Source organism: Carassius gibelio, chromosome A10 (genome assembly GCF_023724105.1).
Source record: "Carassius gibelio isolate Cgi1373 ecotype wild population from Czech Republic chromosome A10, carGib1.2-hapl.c, whole genome shotgun sequence".
Classification (NCBI taxonomy): Eukaryota; Metazoa; Chordata; class Actinopteri; order Cypriniformes; family Cyprinidae; genus Carassius; species Carassius gibelio.
In genome coordinates, this window is record NC_068380.1 from 25,876,130 (window position 1) to 25,892,312 (window position 16,183).

The following is a 16,183-nucleotide window of genomic DNA, read 5'->3' on the forward strand; positions in this document are numbered from 1 at the left end:
TTGTTTTGAAAATGATTCCAACGATACCGTTTCTCTATGCCTTTATCGTTATAGTTGTAGTGTAGACTCTGCTATTCTTTAATATTGAGAACGATTTTTAGAACTATATCTTTATAGTTATCTTTATAGTTATCGTGCTTGGTGTGGAAGGGCCTTAACAAGGTTTTTTTTTTTGGGGGGGGGGGGGGGTGGGGGGGGGGGGGGGGGGTTGCATGGTCATAATGAAAGAGAGAAGCCAAACACAACAAGCAGTGCTGCTACACAGATACACATTTAATTCAGAAACATTTAAAAATTATAGTCATATACTTCTCTCTTTTTTTAATAATTTTCTACACATTTGCTACAGGAGTAAACAGAGCTCTCAGTGAATTATTAACAGTGATCACATGACGTAAAGGCGGCACTAGACATTACAGATGTGCAAGCACTGTATGTTTGTTAAAGTTTGGACAGGACCCTTAAGATATTACAGGTGCCTTTCAGGTACATTCCAACGAATTCTGAGTTCAGACATGACTGTGCATATTATGGTCTCATGTTTGACTGCATGAGACATGGTCGCTTCTTTTGTCATTTCCACATTTGATACATGAATTGCATTTTTGGCCATGATAAAGAAAGCATTTTAAGAACAAAATCTGCATTTTTCAACATCAAACATTATACGTATGTATATTTATAAAAAAGACAACCTGATACTGTCAATTTACAGAATTAGGACACTTTAAATGTGATGCTTAAAACCACCATTTCCCCCTGAAACTCAATTAGGACTGAAGCATTTGGCCCCTGCAAAGTGTTTCCAGCATTGGAAAGCTTTCATAGTCTTTCAAAAAGTGACAATATTAATTTCTGATTAGTGAAAGGGAGTGAGGTGCGTGAAAAAGATGTAAAAGTGACACAGTGGGATGTGGCTCACTGAGGAAGGGCTTTCAGAATGGCATTCACCTCTTCTGCCACAGCTGTCAGGGCAAACTCAAACTGGTCCTGAAGAAATAATCAAGCTTAGTGTGTAAATGAATTCACTCAACATCCACAATCATATGCTGGGAAAGCACTTAGTACATACCTTGGTGCGTACCATACTTGGTCTCTGGTCACGAATGTGCTCCAGTGTTGCAGCAATGTCAATCTCCTTCACGCCTAAAACACACAAATAACCTGTGAGCATGCGGCGCGTGCATGAAATTAAACGGCTAGATAGAGAAGCGAGGTGCTTACCTTTCGCCATGCGGTTAAGTACCATGTCAATAAGAATATAGGTGCCGGTTCTGCCAGTTCCTTCACTGTGTGAAACAGGAAACCAATTTAAATCATTCATTTTCAATGATAACTGTAATAAAATAAAAACTCATTGTAGCCGTTTACCTGCAGTGCACAATGATTGGGCACGAGCGTCCTCTGTAGCACTTGTTCACTTTTCTAAAAAAAGAAAAAGAAAAGGAGGATAGAGGAGAGAAAGAAAATTGAAAACTAAGTATGTAATAAGGAGCATTATGGTCAATTTGTCCAAATTTGTCAACAAAGAGGAACTGAGCGACGTGTGAGGTTGGGGAAGGATGGGGGAGAGAGGAGATGGAGCATCCGTTAAGCCTCGCTCCTGCTGCACTCACACCTACCAATGATCATTTTTGTGACTATGCAACTGGACCCAGACTACTAGCTGCAAATCACAAAAATGACACTGGGAGGTGTGCTACGTCCAGGGACCTACCGATCTCCATCAGAGACAGAGAGTGTGACGGTGGGAGGAGGAGGAGAGGAGGACATGGTGTCGAGCACAAACGGGAAGGTCCAAAGTGCAAATGCATTCAAGGGAGAGGAACGCTGGAAGGACTGGACTTTAAGGTAAAGAAAACATCCACAGATATTCAGGGAATCCCAAGTGTGAAGCAGATCCTCATATTAGGATGAGGCAAACAGTATTTGCAAAAAGATGTGGATGAGACACTGTGTGTTTGTCTAAATTGAGTTTTAATGTTTATTTGATCACTGAAATAAAGATCATTTTAAACATTTGTCAAAGCCATGTGGAACACCTTTTACCTTACAGTCATCAGCAAGAAATTTTAATTTTAAGGTGTCCTTGTTACACTGTTACATGTACTATACTTATAAATAAATCTAATAAATGACACATAATTAAATTCAAGTAACCCTAAGCCAAACCCAAACCACATAGTAAGCACATGCAGTTCATATCACTCAGCACTTAAATGCATAATGAGACCGTAACAAGGACACCTTAAAATAAAGTGTCATTTTTGAGTTTTTGGATATTGTTAAATATGCTTTTAAATATTATGTTTACTCATTACTTTTAAACCTTTTTTTTACATTACACTATCATCAAGAAACTTTTTATATGTTTTTAACAACAACATCAAATATACTATCATCCAGTTAAATGTAACATTTACTCACTGTTTATGCAGTTTTTGAATAATTTAGCATACAGTAACAAGCACATCTATTTGTTTCAAGCTGGTTTTTTGGCTATTTTTATTAAATCAGCAAATCTTCAATACAGATATTACGCCTTTAATTTAACTGAGTGCTCACAAAAAAATTGTTTCAATCACAGTCCATTTTGCATTCAATATCAATTCTGTGGAAATGTTCTTTATTCTTTAATTATCCATCATTTCCCACCGGTTTTACCAATTTTCTGCAATTTTCTCCTGTGGTGCTGCTATTGGACAGTATTACCTTTTAGTACATTTGTTTTGCTATTACTGTGTTGTGAATTATTTTCGCACCTGAAACTTTTGAGGAGCTACCACTACCTGCAGTGTGTGTGATCTGTTTGTAGTTGTATGAGAATGCGAGTCGGTGTTGGGTTGTGTCAGTACCTGCGGAAGTCCAGCAGGGGGCGTGTGGAGGAGGGGATGCCTTGTGCAGGCCAGCTCAGCAGATGAAACTGGGTCAGAGTGCGAGTCTCCTGAGTCTGAACGTTCTTCAGGTAGAAACTACGAACCAGGAAGTCTTTACACCAGATGTGTTCAGACACAAGGTTCACCTGAGACATACAAGAACAAACAGGTAGTAAAGAGTAAAAACTAAAAGCATCAATGGCCTTCGAGGGCAATGAAACTGAATGTTTCTCACCTCATAGATGTTGTATAAAGATGATCCTTCATCAGGCCAGTAACGTTCACACTGTTTCTCTCCATCCTCCACTAGAGCGGTCATCATCACTATTACTGTACACCCGTTCTCCCATACCATCTAACACATGCACCAAAACACAATGTCAGTACACAGAGAATCACTTACCATATATAGGAGATGCATATTAACAATCTAAAGCATTTTAGTGTTGTTCTTTTATTCCATTTATAACCAGTTAGAATTTCACATTTTAAATCTAAAAATTCTAAATCTTAAAATTGCATCACTACTCTCAACGTGTGCACCTCACCTGCCAGAAATCCGCAACAGTGTGTGCTAAAGGTCCTTGAGTTGCAATATAAGCAGGTAAACGTGGATCATGGTCAATCTAGGGGTAAAGATAGTAAAATGAAGATTCTTTCCTGTGACATGATCACATTAACATTTGTTTATAGAGAAACAAACATCCATTTACTTATCCAGCATGCATATTAGTGCTAGAAGCAAAAACCTTGTTCTATAGTGGAATAAAGATGGTCACTTCTTACTATAGTGCTGGCATTTATGTAGTCCTCTTTGGAAGGATTGACCTCTGCCTTTAGTTTCACTCTCGAATGGTCATCTAAAACAGAATGTTTAAATTAAACATACCGAAAACTGAAATGTATATGTTTAACTCATTTTGGTTTGCCAATATTTGCATTTTTCAGTTATATGTTGTCTTTCTTGCCAGTGTAATCTACTTTTTTTTAAAGTCTCTAATTTAAGATCACCAAGGCTCCATTGGTTTGATCAAAAATACGTTAAAACTTTAATATTGTGAAATATTATTACAATTAAAAATAACTGTTTTGTATTTAAATAGCTTTGATATCACAGCAATAAATGACATTTTAAAACATGTCACGTGTCACGTGATCCTCCAGAAATCATTTTGATATGCTGATTTCAGGAAATATTCATCACTGTCAAGGATAGAAACTAAAATGGTTGTTCTGCTTAACATTTCTATGGGAACTGTGATAAAATATTTTTTAATTCATCTTTGATGAATAGAAAGTTCAATAGAACAGAAATTATTTGAAATATAAATCTTTAGGCATTATAAATGTCTCTACTTTCACTTTTATTCAATTTAACGTGTCCTTGCTGAATAAAAGTGTTTCCTGTAATGTAAATGGATGAGATCAACGAAGTAAATGTTTTTTTTAAGACACACTGCTCTTACAGGGCACAAAGTCAGGATAGCGGTTCTTCTCCATGTTGCTTTCAGACTGGGCGACAGAGACCGAGCTCGGCTCGGCCTGGTACGAACACAGAGCCTCCCACTCTTTCTGTAAGCGGTCCTTATTCTTCAGATGGTCCTCCATATATGCCTGAACAACAGAAATGGATTTGAGGCATTCCACTGGCTGATCATTAAATGGCTATTTTCCTTCTATGCAATTAATACACAACTTGACATGATTCCACAGCACACAGTCAAGAAGACACGAAACTCCAATAGTTCTTCTTTCCTTAAATTTGCTGAAGGTTTTTTTTTCTATACAAGTTTAAATATAAATTTGGTTTGTGCAAGCAGGTACTGCAACCTATTTACTGATATGTGCTGAACAGTCAGAAATTGTAATGCAATAATTCCTGTTAATTAGAGTATGAGTCTCACTTTTGTTAGCACACAGAAAGATGCAGCATATTGCTAGCAAAGTGAAGTCTGAATTATAATTTGTGTGTGTGTACCAGTATCATGTGTCCGGTGGAGATGTCCATGTTGGACTGTGCAGGCTCTTCGCTCCAGGACGGTGTGCTGCTGTGAGAGCTGGGACTGTGCTGCGGTCCATCGCTGAACTGAGACGACACACTGCTGACTCGAGATGTGTCGGTCCCCCGTCGACCTCCTGGCTCCGGACGGGCGAACGATGACTTGGCTGCCATGTGCTGGCGACACAGCTCCTGAGAGATGCAGAGAAACCTGCTCATCACTGACTGAGCATTAATGTTTCAAATGACATTTTCAGATCCATAATCATCACTGTTAATAAACAGCAATACTCAATGTCAACTGAATTGAAATGCAATCGCTGTGCTGATTACATGCCAGTTACACCTGATTAAACTGATCAAAACATTTATGTTACTAAAGATTTCAGTCACGCTTTATTTTGAGGTTCAATTCTCACTGTTAACAAACCATAAACTATGATTTTGCCTCAATAGACTCCTATTTTGCTGCTTATTAATATTAAGGTAGTTGTTAAATTTAGGTATTGGGTAGGATTAGAGATGTAGAATATGGTCATGCAGAATATTGCTTTATAAGCACTTATAAACAGGCAGTATGTTAATGCTAATGAATGCATTAATGCATGCTAATGAACAAATAGTTAATAATGAGAATTGGTCCCTATATATGTTACCAAGATTTCATAAATGCTGTTCTTTTGAAAATGTTTCTGTTTTCATTAAAAAAAAATGAATAAAATCTTAAATGCAGCACAACTGTTTCAAACATCAATGATAATTAATGTTTCTTAAGCATCAAACCAGTATATTAGAATGATTTCTAAAGGATCATGTGACACTAAAGACTGGAGTATGTCTGAAAATTCAGTGTGCCATCACAGGAATAACTTAAATATATTTCAATAAAAACAGCTGTTTTAAATTGTAATAATATTTCACAGTTTTTACTGTTCAAAAGACCCCAAAGGCATTTCAGGCTCCTAAAAACATGGTGATATGATTTTATTCATTATGCAATATTTCAGGCACTATATGACGATATTACATGTGCCATTTTATTTCTGTGAAATGTATTTTCCATATTTCTTTTATTTTTATATACCTTTTAGTTCCTCTGACTACATTTTCCTTTTTGGGCGATACAGTAAACATCTTTCAATCATTCTGTATCTTTCTCTCTCTCTCTGTATTTGTGTGTGTTTAACATTGTACCTGGTAATCAAAGTGGGTTTCCGCACCGGCCTCTGGTCCCAGACCCAGTTTGCCAGAGGCTAACTGCCGGGTGTGGTGTCGGAGACAGGCGACCGCGAGGGCGACCAACAACACCGTGCCCACACAAGCCATGGCCACCATTGTGAGGACGACCCCACGTGAACCCTCCCCGACCCGTGTGGCCTGGGGCAAACCACGCCCCTCGCTCCTCTAAAACGAGAGAAAAAGAGAATTACAGCAAATCATACAGAATAAAGAATCAAGGGAACATTTGAGAGATGGCTTTCATCGCGGAGCGTTTGTATGGTCTCTCTTTCTTCCCTACACTCTCTCGTCCCTCTTTTGTCTCTCTCTCTGTTTGTGTAAACACGTCGGATGTCATCATCGACTACTAATTACCCTGGCAACCCAGACGCACACGCACAGCCACGTGTCACCCTGCAATAATTAGAGGAAGTCAGTGACCCACCCGCTCCGCTGAATAATTAAGGAATTAAGGAAGCCCCCCAACACAATGCAGGGTCAATCACTCGGAGGGGATATTTCGGACACTCTCATTTTGTTTTATTCCATCCTTACTCTTCTGCACTTACAGCGCATCGAGAGAATGATACAACGCACGGACGCAACTGCTGATGTCATGCGGCCGCTGTCCCGTGTCTCCAACCCCTGCCTGCTGGTGTTGCCATGGTGTCTGGGAGCCTCAGCAGGGGGGAACAGGCCGTAGCGCTACCATGGCAACAACGGAATGCTCAATGTAATCCATGGCCATCACGGTGAGCGAAGGAAATGAGAGGAGAGCAGAGGAAACATGCCACTGTCAATACGCCTGCATTATTACACCGAATAATACGTGCTGTTATCTGCAGAAACCACCTTAGGACCTAAAACTTACAGCCACTGGCATCTGTTTTATCCACCTGCATTCTAATCTAGTCTTTCTAATCTTTGGGTGTTAAAGGATAATGTTTTAATGAATATTTTAATTCCTATTATTCTCCTATTATAGAAAAGAACATCCTCTGTACTAACATAAATGTGACTCTGTATTACATAAACACACACACACACACACACACACATATATATGTATACTTATCTTGAAGTCCTACAGAAACTGTAGTTTATTATAATATAAAATAAACTACAGCTTATGTAGCACTGCGAGATAATTAAAAATACTTAAATCAATAATCAATACAATACAACATCATGCAATAATAATCAAAATAAATAATGTATATTTAGGTGCCGTTGTCTGATTACCTAGTTATCCTTTATTTTATATTTATGTCAATTTTTTTTTATTAATAACCAGAGTTAATATTACTTTCGTCCAGAATATCAATTTATATTTGGCATGAAAAAACAAATCTGAAAAAAAAAAAAAAAGTATAGATAATTATGACAAAAACAGCAAAACTTTTTTATTTCAAATAAATTATTTTAACTCCTGCATTCAGTTAAATTGAATGCCTCCGATATCTACAAAATCAAAGAATTGTTTTAATTAATTTAGTGCAAAATGCTCAATATTTAATAATATTTCGATGATTTCAGTTAAACTATATTGCTCTCACATCAACCAAACCTAATTAAAGAATTATTTAATTTGGTGTACAATCCTCAATATTTATTATTATTTTAATGATATTAATGAAATTATTTTGCCACCGCAAATTGACTGAATATATCTGAACACAATCTTTAGAAAATTAAATAAAGGAACTTTTCATACATTGATATTTACTTTTTCACCAGCATATACAAAAGACTAATTGTTAAAGTTGTAAACTAAAAATAAATCTCACCAAGTGAAATAAAACAGCAACGAATGCAACAAGTTTTAACAACCTATTCGAACACTGCCTATAATTTTCGCTCGGGCACCCGCTCTTTTTTTCTGAAAGTGGAACAGACCTTTAGGCTGACACCTCAGCACCACTCTGCAGCTCACAGGCAGCTGTTAGAGCTGAGCTAGCAGAAGAAAAAGAGTGAGTGAAAGAGCTCTTAAGTCTGACCACAAAGAGGTCAGGACGCTTTCCCTTCTTTTCGGTCCTTTCTCGAAATTCATCAACCATTTTCCCCCTCGCTCCCTGTCTTCCTCACACCCACTCTCCCTCTCTTTCTCCTTCTTCATCCCTCACACGTTTCATTCTGTCCCTCTTGTTCCCACTCAAATTTGGCCTTTTCTCCCGAAAAGCTAGAAGAATGTTCCGCAGGAGAGATTGAAGGAGGTAGAAGGAGGGAGGGAGAAGGCGGCGGCGTTGAAGCAAGGGTGCACGACTGGACGGAAGGACAATGGGGGAGGAGAGATAAAGGGTGCGGGGCGCCTCACCTGCTACTCCAGAGAGGCCCCGAAAGGAAGACTGACAGGCTTTTAGAATGGAGCACGGGAGCAGGCAGAAAAAATGAGCTGGTTTAGGACAAGAGGACAAAGGCCCCCCAAGGTCTGAGAGGGGCAGGCGGAGAAATGAGGACGCAGAGAGAAAGCGGGAGAGAAGGCAACCGATCGCAAGAAGAGAAAGCATGGTTACAGGGAACGAGAGTAAAACTCTGCACAGGAGGGATAAAAAAAAATCGGGTGATACGTGAGGAATAACCTCACGACATAACGCTCAGTTCAGCACATGCTCAACATGTCGCTAGGAATACTAATGTGCATTTGAATCACAATAAGCTGTTGGCCGAGGAAGCATAATTCAAACATCTGTTCCTCAAGAAGCGGGAAAATCAGATTCAGGGTCCCAGGACCCCTCTGCCGTTCCCCATGACCCCCGAGCCCTTTGACCTCAGCCACAAAAAAAGGAGATATACGCACACACAAACACACACGTATGGCTGTGTGTGCACTTGTTTGTTTTGGAAGATCCCAAGGGCAGAGATCACCAAGAGCTTCGCACTCAATAGATGATTACAATAGATGATTCAGACACAGCCGAACACGTCCGAGTCAGACATGAAGCACCGACCATCTCCAAGGGTCTCAGTGATCTAAGATTTCATCAGGCTGTCTGTCCCATTATGTATCTTCTGCTCAATTCGCTCGCTGTGAATTGATTTCTCAATTCAGCAGGGCTCTGCTGTTATCTGATAGAGGCGTTCAGACTATGACTCGTCAGAATTCACAGCACCGCCGTCGTCTCGCTGCCTTTATATTGCACAGCAGAAGGTGTGCGGTTTTCATTAAGTTTCCTCTAAGAAAAAAAAAAAAAACCTTCAGAGAGTTGTTTATAATGGATGATTTTTCTTCCTCTTGCATCTTTCAGTACATTCCCACTGGCTGTTTTTTTTTTTTATGAATAATATTTGAAATAACCGTTCAATCTAAATGGAAACTCGAAAATGATTAAAAGAAAATTATCTAACTCTGTTAAATGAATGCAATAAAATGCAATTCAAGGTAACATGGAAAATTAACATCCACTCAATTCCAGTCACTTTAATGAATGGTTTAAGACAATATAACTTTTTTATGACCTACTCAATATATCTAATTAGTACACAAAACCAAGAGAAATAGAATGAACTTAGGTGCACCTGCAATGACTAGAAACGGATTACATCATCTCACTCATCCAGTCTGCTCTGCCCTGTTACCACAGCAACCGGTCCACCTGACATCACTATTCAAGATAGCACACAATTCTTAAAAACAGAGTTTAACCAAAATATTTCATTAAGCGCACATATGCCTTACGCATGCAGCACATGGCACTGCGCATGCACCACACACGCATTTATGTGTATGCCAAGCTGAAGATATGAACTGAGATCAAATGCATGTGGGTAAATGGTATTTTAGTTATAATTTGTAGTCAAATATTCAATTAAATATTACCAAAGACACATTTAAAGATTATCTATATATTAGTTGTGTTATTAAGGTAAGATATGTTAACATGGTTCAGATGCAAAAGAAAAATAATAACATACAAATATCTTAGGTTTTTGAATAAATATTTGCATCAAAAAGTTTAGAGTTAGCTTACATATGAAGACAATTCAGTTGATAATAATCATAATGTATTTAGACCATTTATTTTGAAACTGGTGAGAGAGAAATATTTTTTATTCTAGTGATTTATAGTAGTTTAGTGTTCTGTAGTATCTATAATGTAGAAGTTTGAATTGTTATGGTATATTTGTTTCAGAACATATTTATAGAACTGATAAAGCCTACAATATATATTTCAGATTTCCATATAAAATACAGCTTTATCCACAACTGTCACAGTTGTTAACTGAAATTACAATTCAAGTGTATGAGTGTGCAAAAAAAAAAAAAGCTGGAGCTGTGATCATTTTTGAATGCAATAGTTTCTACCTTCTTTAACAACTTCTACATGTGAATAGGAATATATTTTGAAAAAAAAAATAATTATATATATATATATATATATATATATATATATATATACACACACGCACACACCCACACACACGTTCACTAAATTAAATCTGAACAAACAGGATGCATGATTAATTGCATCAGTATGTTGGTAGACTATTAAAGCAATGAGTAGCTTATGTCTATTCCATTATTCATAAGGAAAACATATCATGATGTCAAGCACAACCATCAGAAAAACACCTAAATAAATAAATCCATCCTACATAAAGGCCTACAGAATCAGTAGATCTAGTACGAAACAGAACTCACCGGCACACATCCCGTGTGCTCTCCGGACGCTCAGACCTCTTTACCTCACACGCGCCACAACATCATGAGCAGGACCGTCTTCAATCTCACATTTTCAAGCCTCCAAACAGTCCAAGCATCTCCGGTCAGACAACTTAAGAAAAGCATCAAACAAGCGCTTCAAAGTAGCCCTTAACGTTTCAGAGCAGAGAAACCAAAACGGTGGGATAGAGTGGCATACGTGTAGTGCCGGAGCGAAAAGGTAAATGAATGAAAATAAATGGGAAGGACAAGAAAAGGGAGGGGAAAGAGAGAATGTGCCTCCCCGAGAGCTGTGTCCGACTCGTTTGAAGGCCTCGCTGCCTCTCAGCCCCATTCAACCAATTCTGCCACTTGTCACATCAAACGTTGTTGCCTTAGAGACAGCTCCACATGTTTCTGATGGTGAAATGGTAGGGTAGGGGGTGGTATTGATGCCCTGGATAGGTCGTCCGTGTGAGAGAGAGAGAGAGAGAGAGAGAGAGAGAGAGAGAGAGAGAGAGAGAGAGAGGGGAGGGGAAAAATGGGCCAAAAGCAACAGGAGCAGGAGGGGGTACAACGAATGGGGTGTAAGAAAAGTGCCATGGGCCCAAAAAGGGGTTTGTAAGTAATATGGTTTGGCAGGGACACAAACACTGAGCCTTCACATCTGGAATAACCGTACAACAGAAGATATATGAGATCGCACAAGTTGGGGACAATACGGGTAATGGACCCTGCCCAAGATTTATGGAATAACAAGTGTTTAAATTGACATGTCTGATAAAAATGCTTTAAACTGGATATATTATATTTTAAGCTGAAAAGGATTTTCAGGATGTGTCATCCAATAAATATATAAACCCTAGGGTACATTAAAGTAATAGTTCATGCCAAAATGAAAATTCGGTCATCATTTCCTCAAAACTGTATACATTTCTTTCTTCTGTTGAACACAAAAGAAAACAGCTGCTGGTCCCCACTGACTTCCATTGTATGGAAAAAATACTATGGAAGCCAATGGGGACCAGCAACCATTTGGTCACCAACATTCTTCAAAATATCTTAGGGTGAGTAAACCAAATTTAAATTTTGGGGTGAATTACTCCTTTAATAAGATTTCAGTGCAATCTCGGCGGGAATTCTGAAAGGGCATTGCTATGTATGTCACTGTGGGCCGTAAAAACCTTAATTCATTAAAGAAGTAAAGAAAGAGACTCACAGAGAGAGAAAGAAGCACAGAGAGACAAAACAGCCAAAGCAGAAAAGCATTTATCCCCATAAAAGGCGGACAAAAAACAGTCAGGTGCAGGCAGGTCTCATTACTGAGGCAGAGAGAGAAAATTATAAGATAAAGGACAGGGAGAGCGCACGCACACTCGCTCGCTCGCTCATACGCTGTGCACTTCACAGCAAAGAAAGTGTCACAGCCCACAATAGAACAAGAAAGAATAATTAAAAATATGAGCAGCCGGATGCAACAAAAGACATTATTCTGCATTCAAGGGCCTGCAACAGCTGTACAAAGTGAAAGGGGAGCGAGCGAGGGAGAGCAGAACGCCTCAATATGCGCCGAGCACAAAAGCCACCCAAGAAAGTGGGGGAGCGAGGGAGAAAGGGATGGGGAGGGGTCACAGGCAGAGGTAACAAAAAGAGAACGGCCAGAAGAATGGCAGAGGGGAGAATGGCATGGGACAAGAAGAGAAAGAATGAGTGAGGGAGAGAAATGAGGCACAGCGGGAAAAAAACACAGGAGGATTGGAGACGGGGGATTGGTACAGTGGGGACAGTTCGAGATGAGATGAACGGTGACGATTTCTAAAACAGTTCGTTTCAAATGCCCTCCTTGTTCAGTTCAGTATTAAACGCCAGAGTGATTCATGAAAACCCAGAGTTATATCTCAGTACGTGATCTGTACATAATAGATGGACAAAACTGTAGAATCTATGAATTTCAATGAGAACGTTCCCTGTGTGGTTGATGAGGGTGGTTACGCAGAGAATAGTGACCTGTGTGGCCAATTCTGTTGCTGACTGACAAGAGAGAGTGGCTCATTATACCAACCGGTTCCCATAATCGCTAATCTATAGACCTGCTGATCACAGTGAGCGTGTGGGTTTCACGGTTTGCGGTTGGAAGACATAAAAAAAGGGATAGGTGTACCTCTCCTACCCCAGTCTGGATGATTTTCAGTCCTGTCTCTCCCTCGAGGAAATTCTTCTCAACTACTGCAATACAAAGACAATAAATGTTGGTGAATGTGTGAGTGAATCAATAAGTGCCCGCGCATTTTTTTTTTTCATTCCAGTCCAAACGAGAAGGCTTGTCACTCACCGGCTTTACTGGCCACATCCTCCGCGCTGAGATTAAGAGAGTTCTGTCGTACCCTGAACGTCAGGGCCGAGCCCACCACGCTGCAGAGACAAACGGCCGAGAGATCGTGTTTTCTTTTATTCTCACCCTGCATTCACTAATCTAACTGTCTCACACACGCACACACTTTACCTAATGTTGATGAAACTGCTCGTGGAGAGATGGATTCTCTCGGCCAGGGTCTCTAAGAGTTTCACCCCATCATAAAGACTTAAAGGACTGGAGGGAAAACACAAGAAGAAATCCATTTGTTTTATTATGAGCATTCAGCACAAATTAATTAAATTCATTTCGAGGAACATCCGGCTATATTAACACAAATGCATCAGGAAATTATCAGAAAACCCTTTTAAATTCTGGGGTTGAAAAAAGGGTTGCATAAATTGGAGCAACTATTTAAAAAGATACAGAAAAATTTACCTGGTATGTAGATTAGATCTCATCTAGTCGCATTTAATATTTCTCTGATAAACCTTCTCATACATTTTTATTCATACTGTTCAAGACTTTTTCTTGAAGTTTCCAGTATTTTAACTGAAATGAATAATTTTATAGCAATTTGCTGATGAAATATTTTCTAAATATGCATAAAACAAGAAAATGTTTATTAACTACAAATTTTTTATGACTTTTTAATGACACTTCCAAGCTATTTTCATGTCTTCCATAACAATGGGAATACAGTGCAATACAAATACTCATAATTTTTCCCCATTACATTCATTAATTTTTAAAGCAGAAAATTAAATCTGTCTTTTTACTTAAAAACAAAACAAAACAAAAACTAAGAAATACTACGAAAATTGTGTTTTTTGTAAAAACTTGAGCATGGATGACTGTGTCTAAAATGATCAGGCATCTGCCATCTATAACTTCAACATAGTAAATTTCAGGTGAATGAACTGTACAACATTAAAACCTTAAAAAGTTTTAGGAGCTCCTACCTCTGGTTAGTGACAATGTAGCCATATTCCTCTCTGGTGTTTGTCCCAGTTTTCAAGATGTTGGAGGTTTTCTCTTTTAAATCTGGGTCTTTGGCTGGCAGGGTGGGCCCCACAGTGGCAGGAGCTGGTGTGGTTGGGGGCTGAGTAGGGGCCCGATGGTGTATTGGGGTGGAGGTCAGAGCTGAAACAGGTAAGGGGGGTTTCGCACCTTTTTCTTTCACTTTATCACTACCTTCTACAATTGTCTGTTGAGGAAAACACAAAGCGTTGTGTGTAAAGAAAAAAAAACATAATGCAAATAAATCAGCATTTTTTTTTTTTACCTGAAAATGCATTATAAAGCTAATTCATTAATTATTTTTACTTCTTTTTATGCTTTCTGATAAGTGCCAGTTTTTTTTATAATCAGATGACTCATTCAGCAATGCATTAAAAGCAATGTTTAAAAAGCAAAAATCCTGGTGAAAGTTATACCTTTTCTTGGACTACAAATCTGCATTTACCTCTTTTACTGTGACTGTCCCTGGGGATTGATCTGAGGAACACAAAGATAAGAAAAAAATCACACAGTGCTTTTGTCCCACAAACAATTTTAATGACATGAATGCATAAGACCTAAGCCTGTTGATAAAATTTATAATGCCCATGACAATAAGACTAGGTGCAGTGACTTCATCCTATATGATTCAAGCAGTGTGACAATGCGTATGTCTGAATGCATGACATAAATACATTTGTGTGTGTTCTGATGTCACTCTATACCTGCGTTCTCCATGTTTTGTAGCAGCTGTAACACTAAAGTAAGTCTTTTTATCTGCTGAGGGCTCAGGTCTCGTGGGTCCACCCCAAAACTCTTTAACAGGGTGGCCAGCTGTGCCAGTGTATCATCTATAACACAAATATTAACATGCTGGATGAAATGGAAACATCAGCATGCACCATCAGTACCAACTGGAAAAAAATTCATATTCACACTTCATAAAATGCTACATATACATTTATATATCCAAAGCAACTTACATTAGATTCATTTGACAAGTTTAAACTTTTTCTGAGATTTAAAACATGACCTTGGTGTTGCCTGCACCCAAAGTTAAACTGTTTTAGGAACAGAAATCCTAGTTTTGCACCAAAAAATGCATCTTATTATACCTGCTCTCTAAATATGAGAACAAACAAGTTTAAAACACATCTGTTTAAGCAAGATACAATAAACAGCTCTATAATATCATTTGAATCCATTCAAAACTAAAGCAAATTGGAAAACATGCAGACTTTAATAGTGAATTGTATACTTTGACATCCCCTGGGGCATAACATTTGAAGCATCCCAAAAAGGGATACTCACCATCAAGTCCAGAAAGAGAGCTGTAGTCTTGAGGGACTTTCTTGTTGTTGCGCTGGGCTGAGCTGGGCTGTTCCTGTAGGGTGTAGTCCTCTCCATATTCCAAAGGGAAATCTAGATCTTCATAATATGGGGCGGCAGGGAGGGCTGCTGCCCCCCTGTGGCGGAAAGAGGGTTGTGAGGAGGAGAGGTAGAGAGAGACTGCTTCTTGCAGGAGCTGACGGTCTCTGTCTCTTTGCTGGGCTCCAGCTCGAGAGGGGGGTCGCTGGTATCCCATGCTGGTGTGAGGATGGAGAGAATGGGTCATGTCCTCCTGTCAGGGAATAAATTAAAAATATAAGATAAATCTGTGTTTGGTTTTCTATGTTACTTAAAAAAAAAAGAATCTTACTTGTAGGTATGAGTATGGGTCCACTGGTAGGGCTTGCATCCGGAGCGAGGAGGACTGGTGGGGGTCTAGGATCATGTAATCCATGTAGCTCTGAGCTGGACCAGGTTCAGAGTTAGAGCTGGAATAGACCTTCTTAGCTGCAGGCTGTGGCGGCCTAAGAAAAATTCAGTCAGATACATTACATCTAATACAAGAGATCAAACATCTGAGGTCTGAGAGACCTCTGAAATCAAGTTTTCCAGGAGTAATAATAACACACTCGAAGGAATGGTTGAAAAATAAAAAATTACTTTTTCATCCTCATGTTCCTGTCAGACCTGTTTGACTTTCATTTTTCTTGTGTAGCACAAAAGGAGAAATTCTGAAGAACGCTTTTTTCATTCGTGTTAATAGACCGTTC

At 38.9% G+C, this 16,183-nt stretch overlaps 1 protein-coding gene across 1 annotated transcript; it reads right to left on the minus strand.

The window, feature by feature from the left end:
• Positions 1–252: 252 nt before the first annotated feature.
• LOC128021606 (receptor-type tyrosine-protein phosphatase-like N) lies at positions 253–15,931 on the minus strand. Its single transcript, XM_052608912.1, has 19 exons — positions 15,784–15,931; positions 15,396–15,705; positions 14,810–14,935; positions 14,551–14,582; positions 14,048–14,292; positions 13,236–13,322; positions 13,065–13,144; positions 12,894–12,958; positions 6,070–6,279; positions 4,855–5,067; positions 4,343–4,490; positions 3,663–3,736; positions 3,425–3,502; positions 3,112–3,231; positions 2,856–3,022; positions 1,372–1,425; positions 1,225–1,289; positions 1,073–1,146; positions 253–990 (listed from the first exon to the last, which is right to left on the minus strand). The coding sequence occupies exons 1-19, from the start codon at positions 15,865–15,867 to the stop codon at positions 919–921; spliced, it is 2,304 nt and encodes a 767-aa protein (XP_052464872.1). The 5' UTR covers positions 15,868–15,931; the 3' UTR covers positions 253–918.
• Positions 15,932–16,183: the final 252 nt, after the last annotated feature.

Coding starts and splice junctions, on each gene's coding strand:
- LOC128021606 (XM_052608912.1), bottom strand. CDS start 15,867: ATGGATTACATGATCCTAGACCCCCACCAGTCCTCCTCGCTCCGGATG. Junction 3,232..3,424: donor CTGTTGCGGATTTCTGGCAG/GTGAGGTGCACA, acceptor TGCATGTGTTAG/ATGGTATGGGAGAACGGGTG. Junction 1,290..1,371: donor CCAATCATTGTGCACTGCAG/GTAAACGGCTAC, acceptor TGTTTCACACAG/TGAAGGAACTGGCAGAACCG.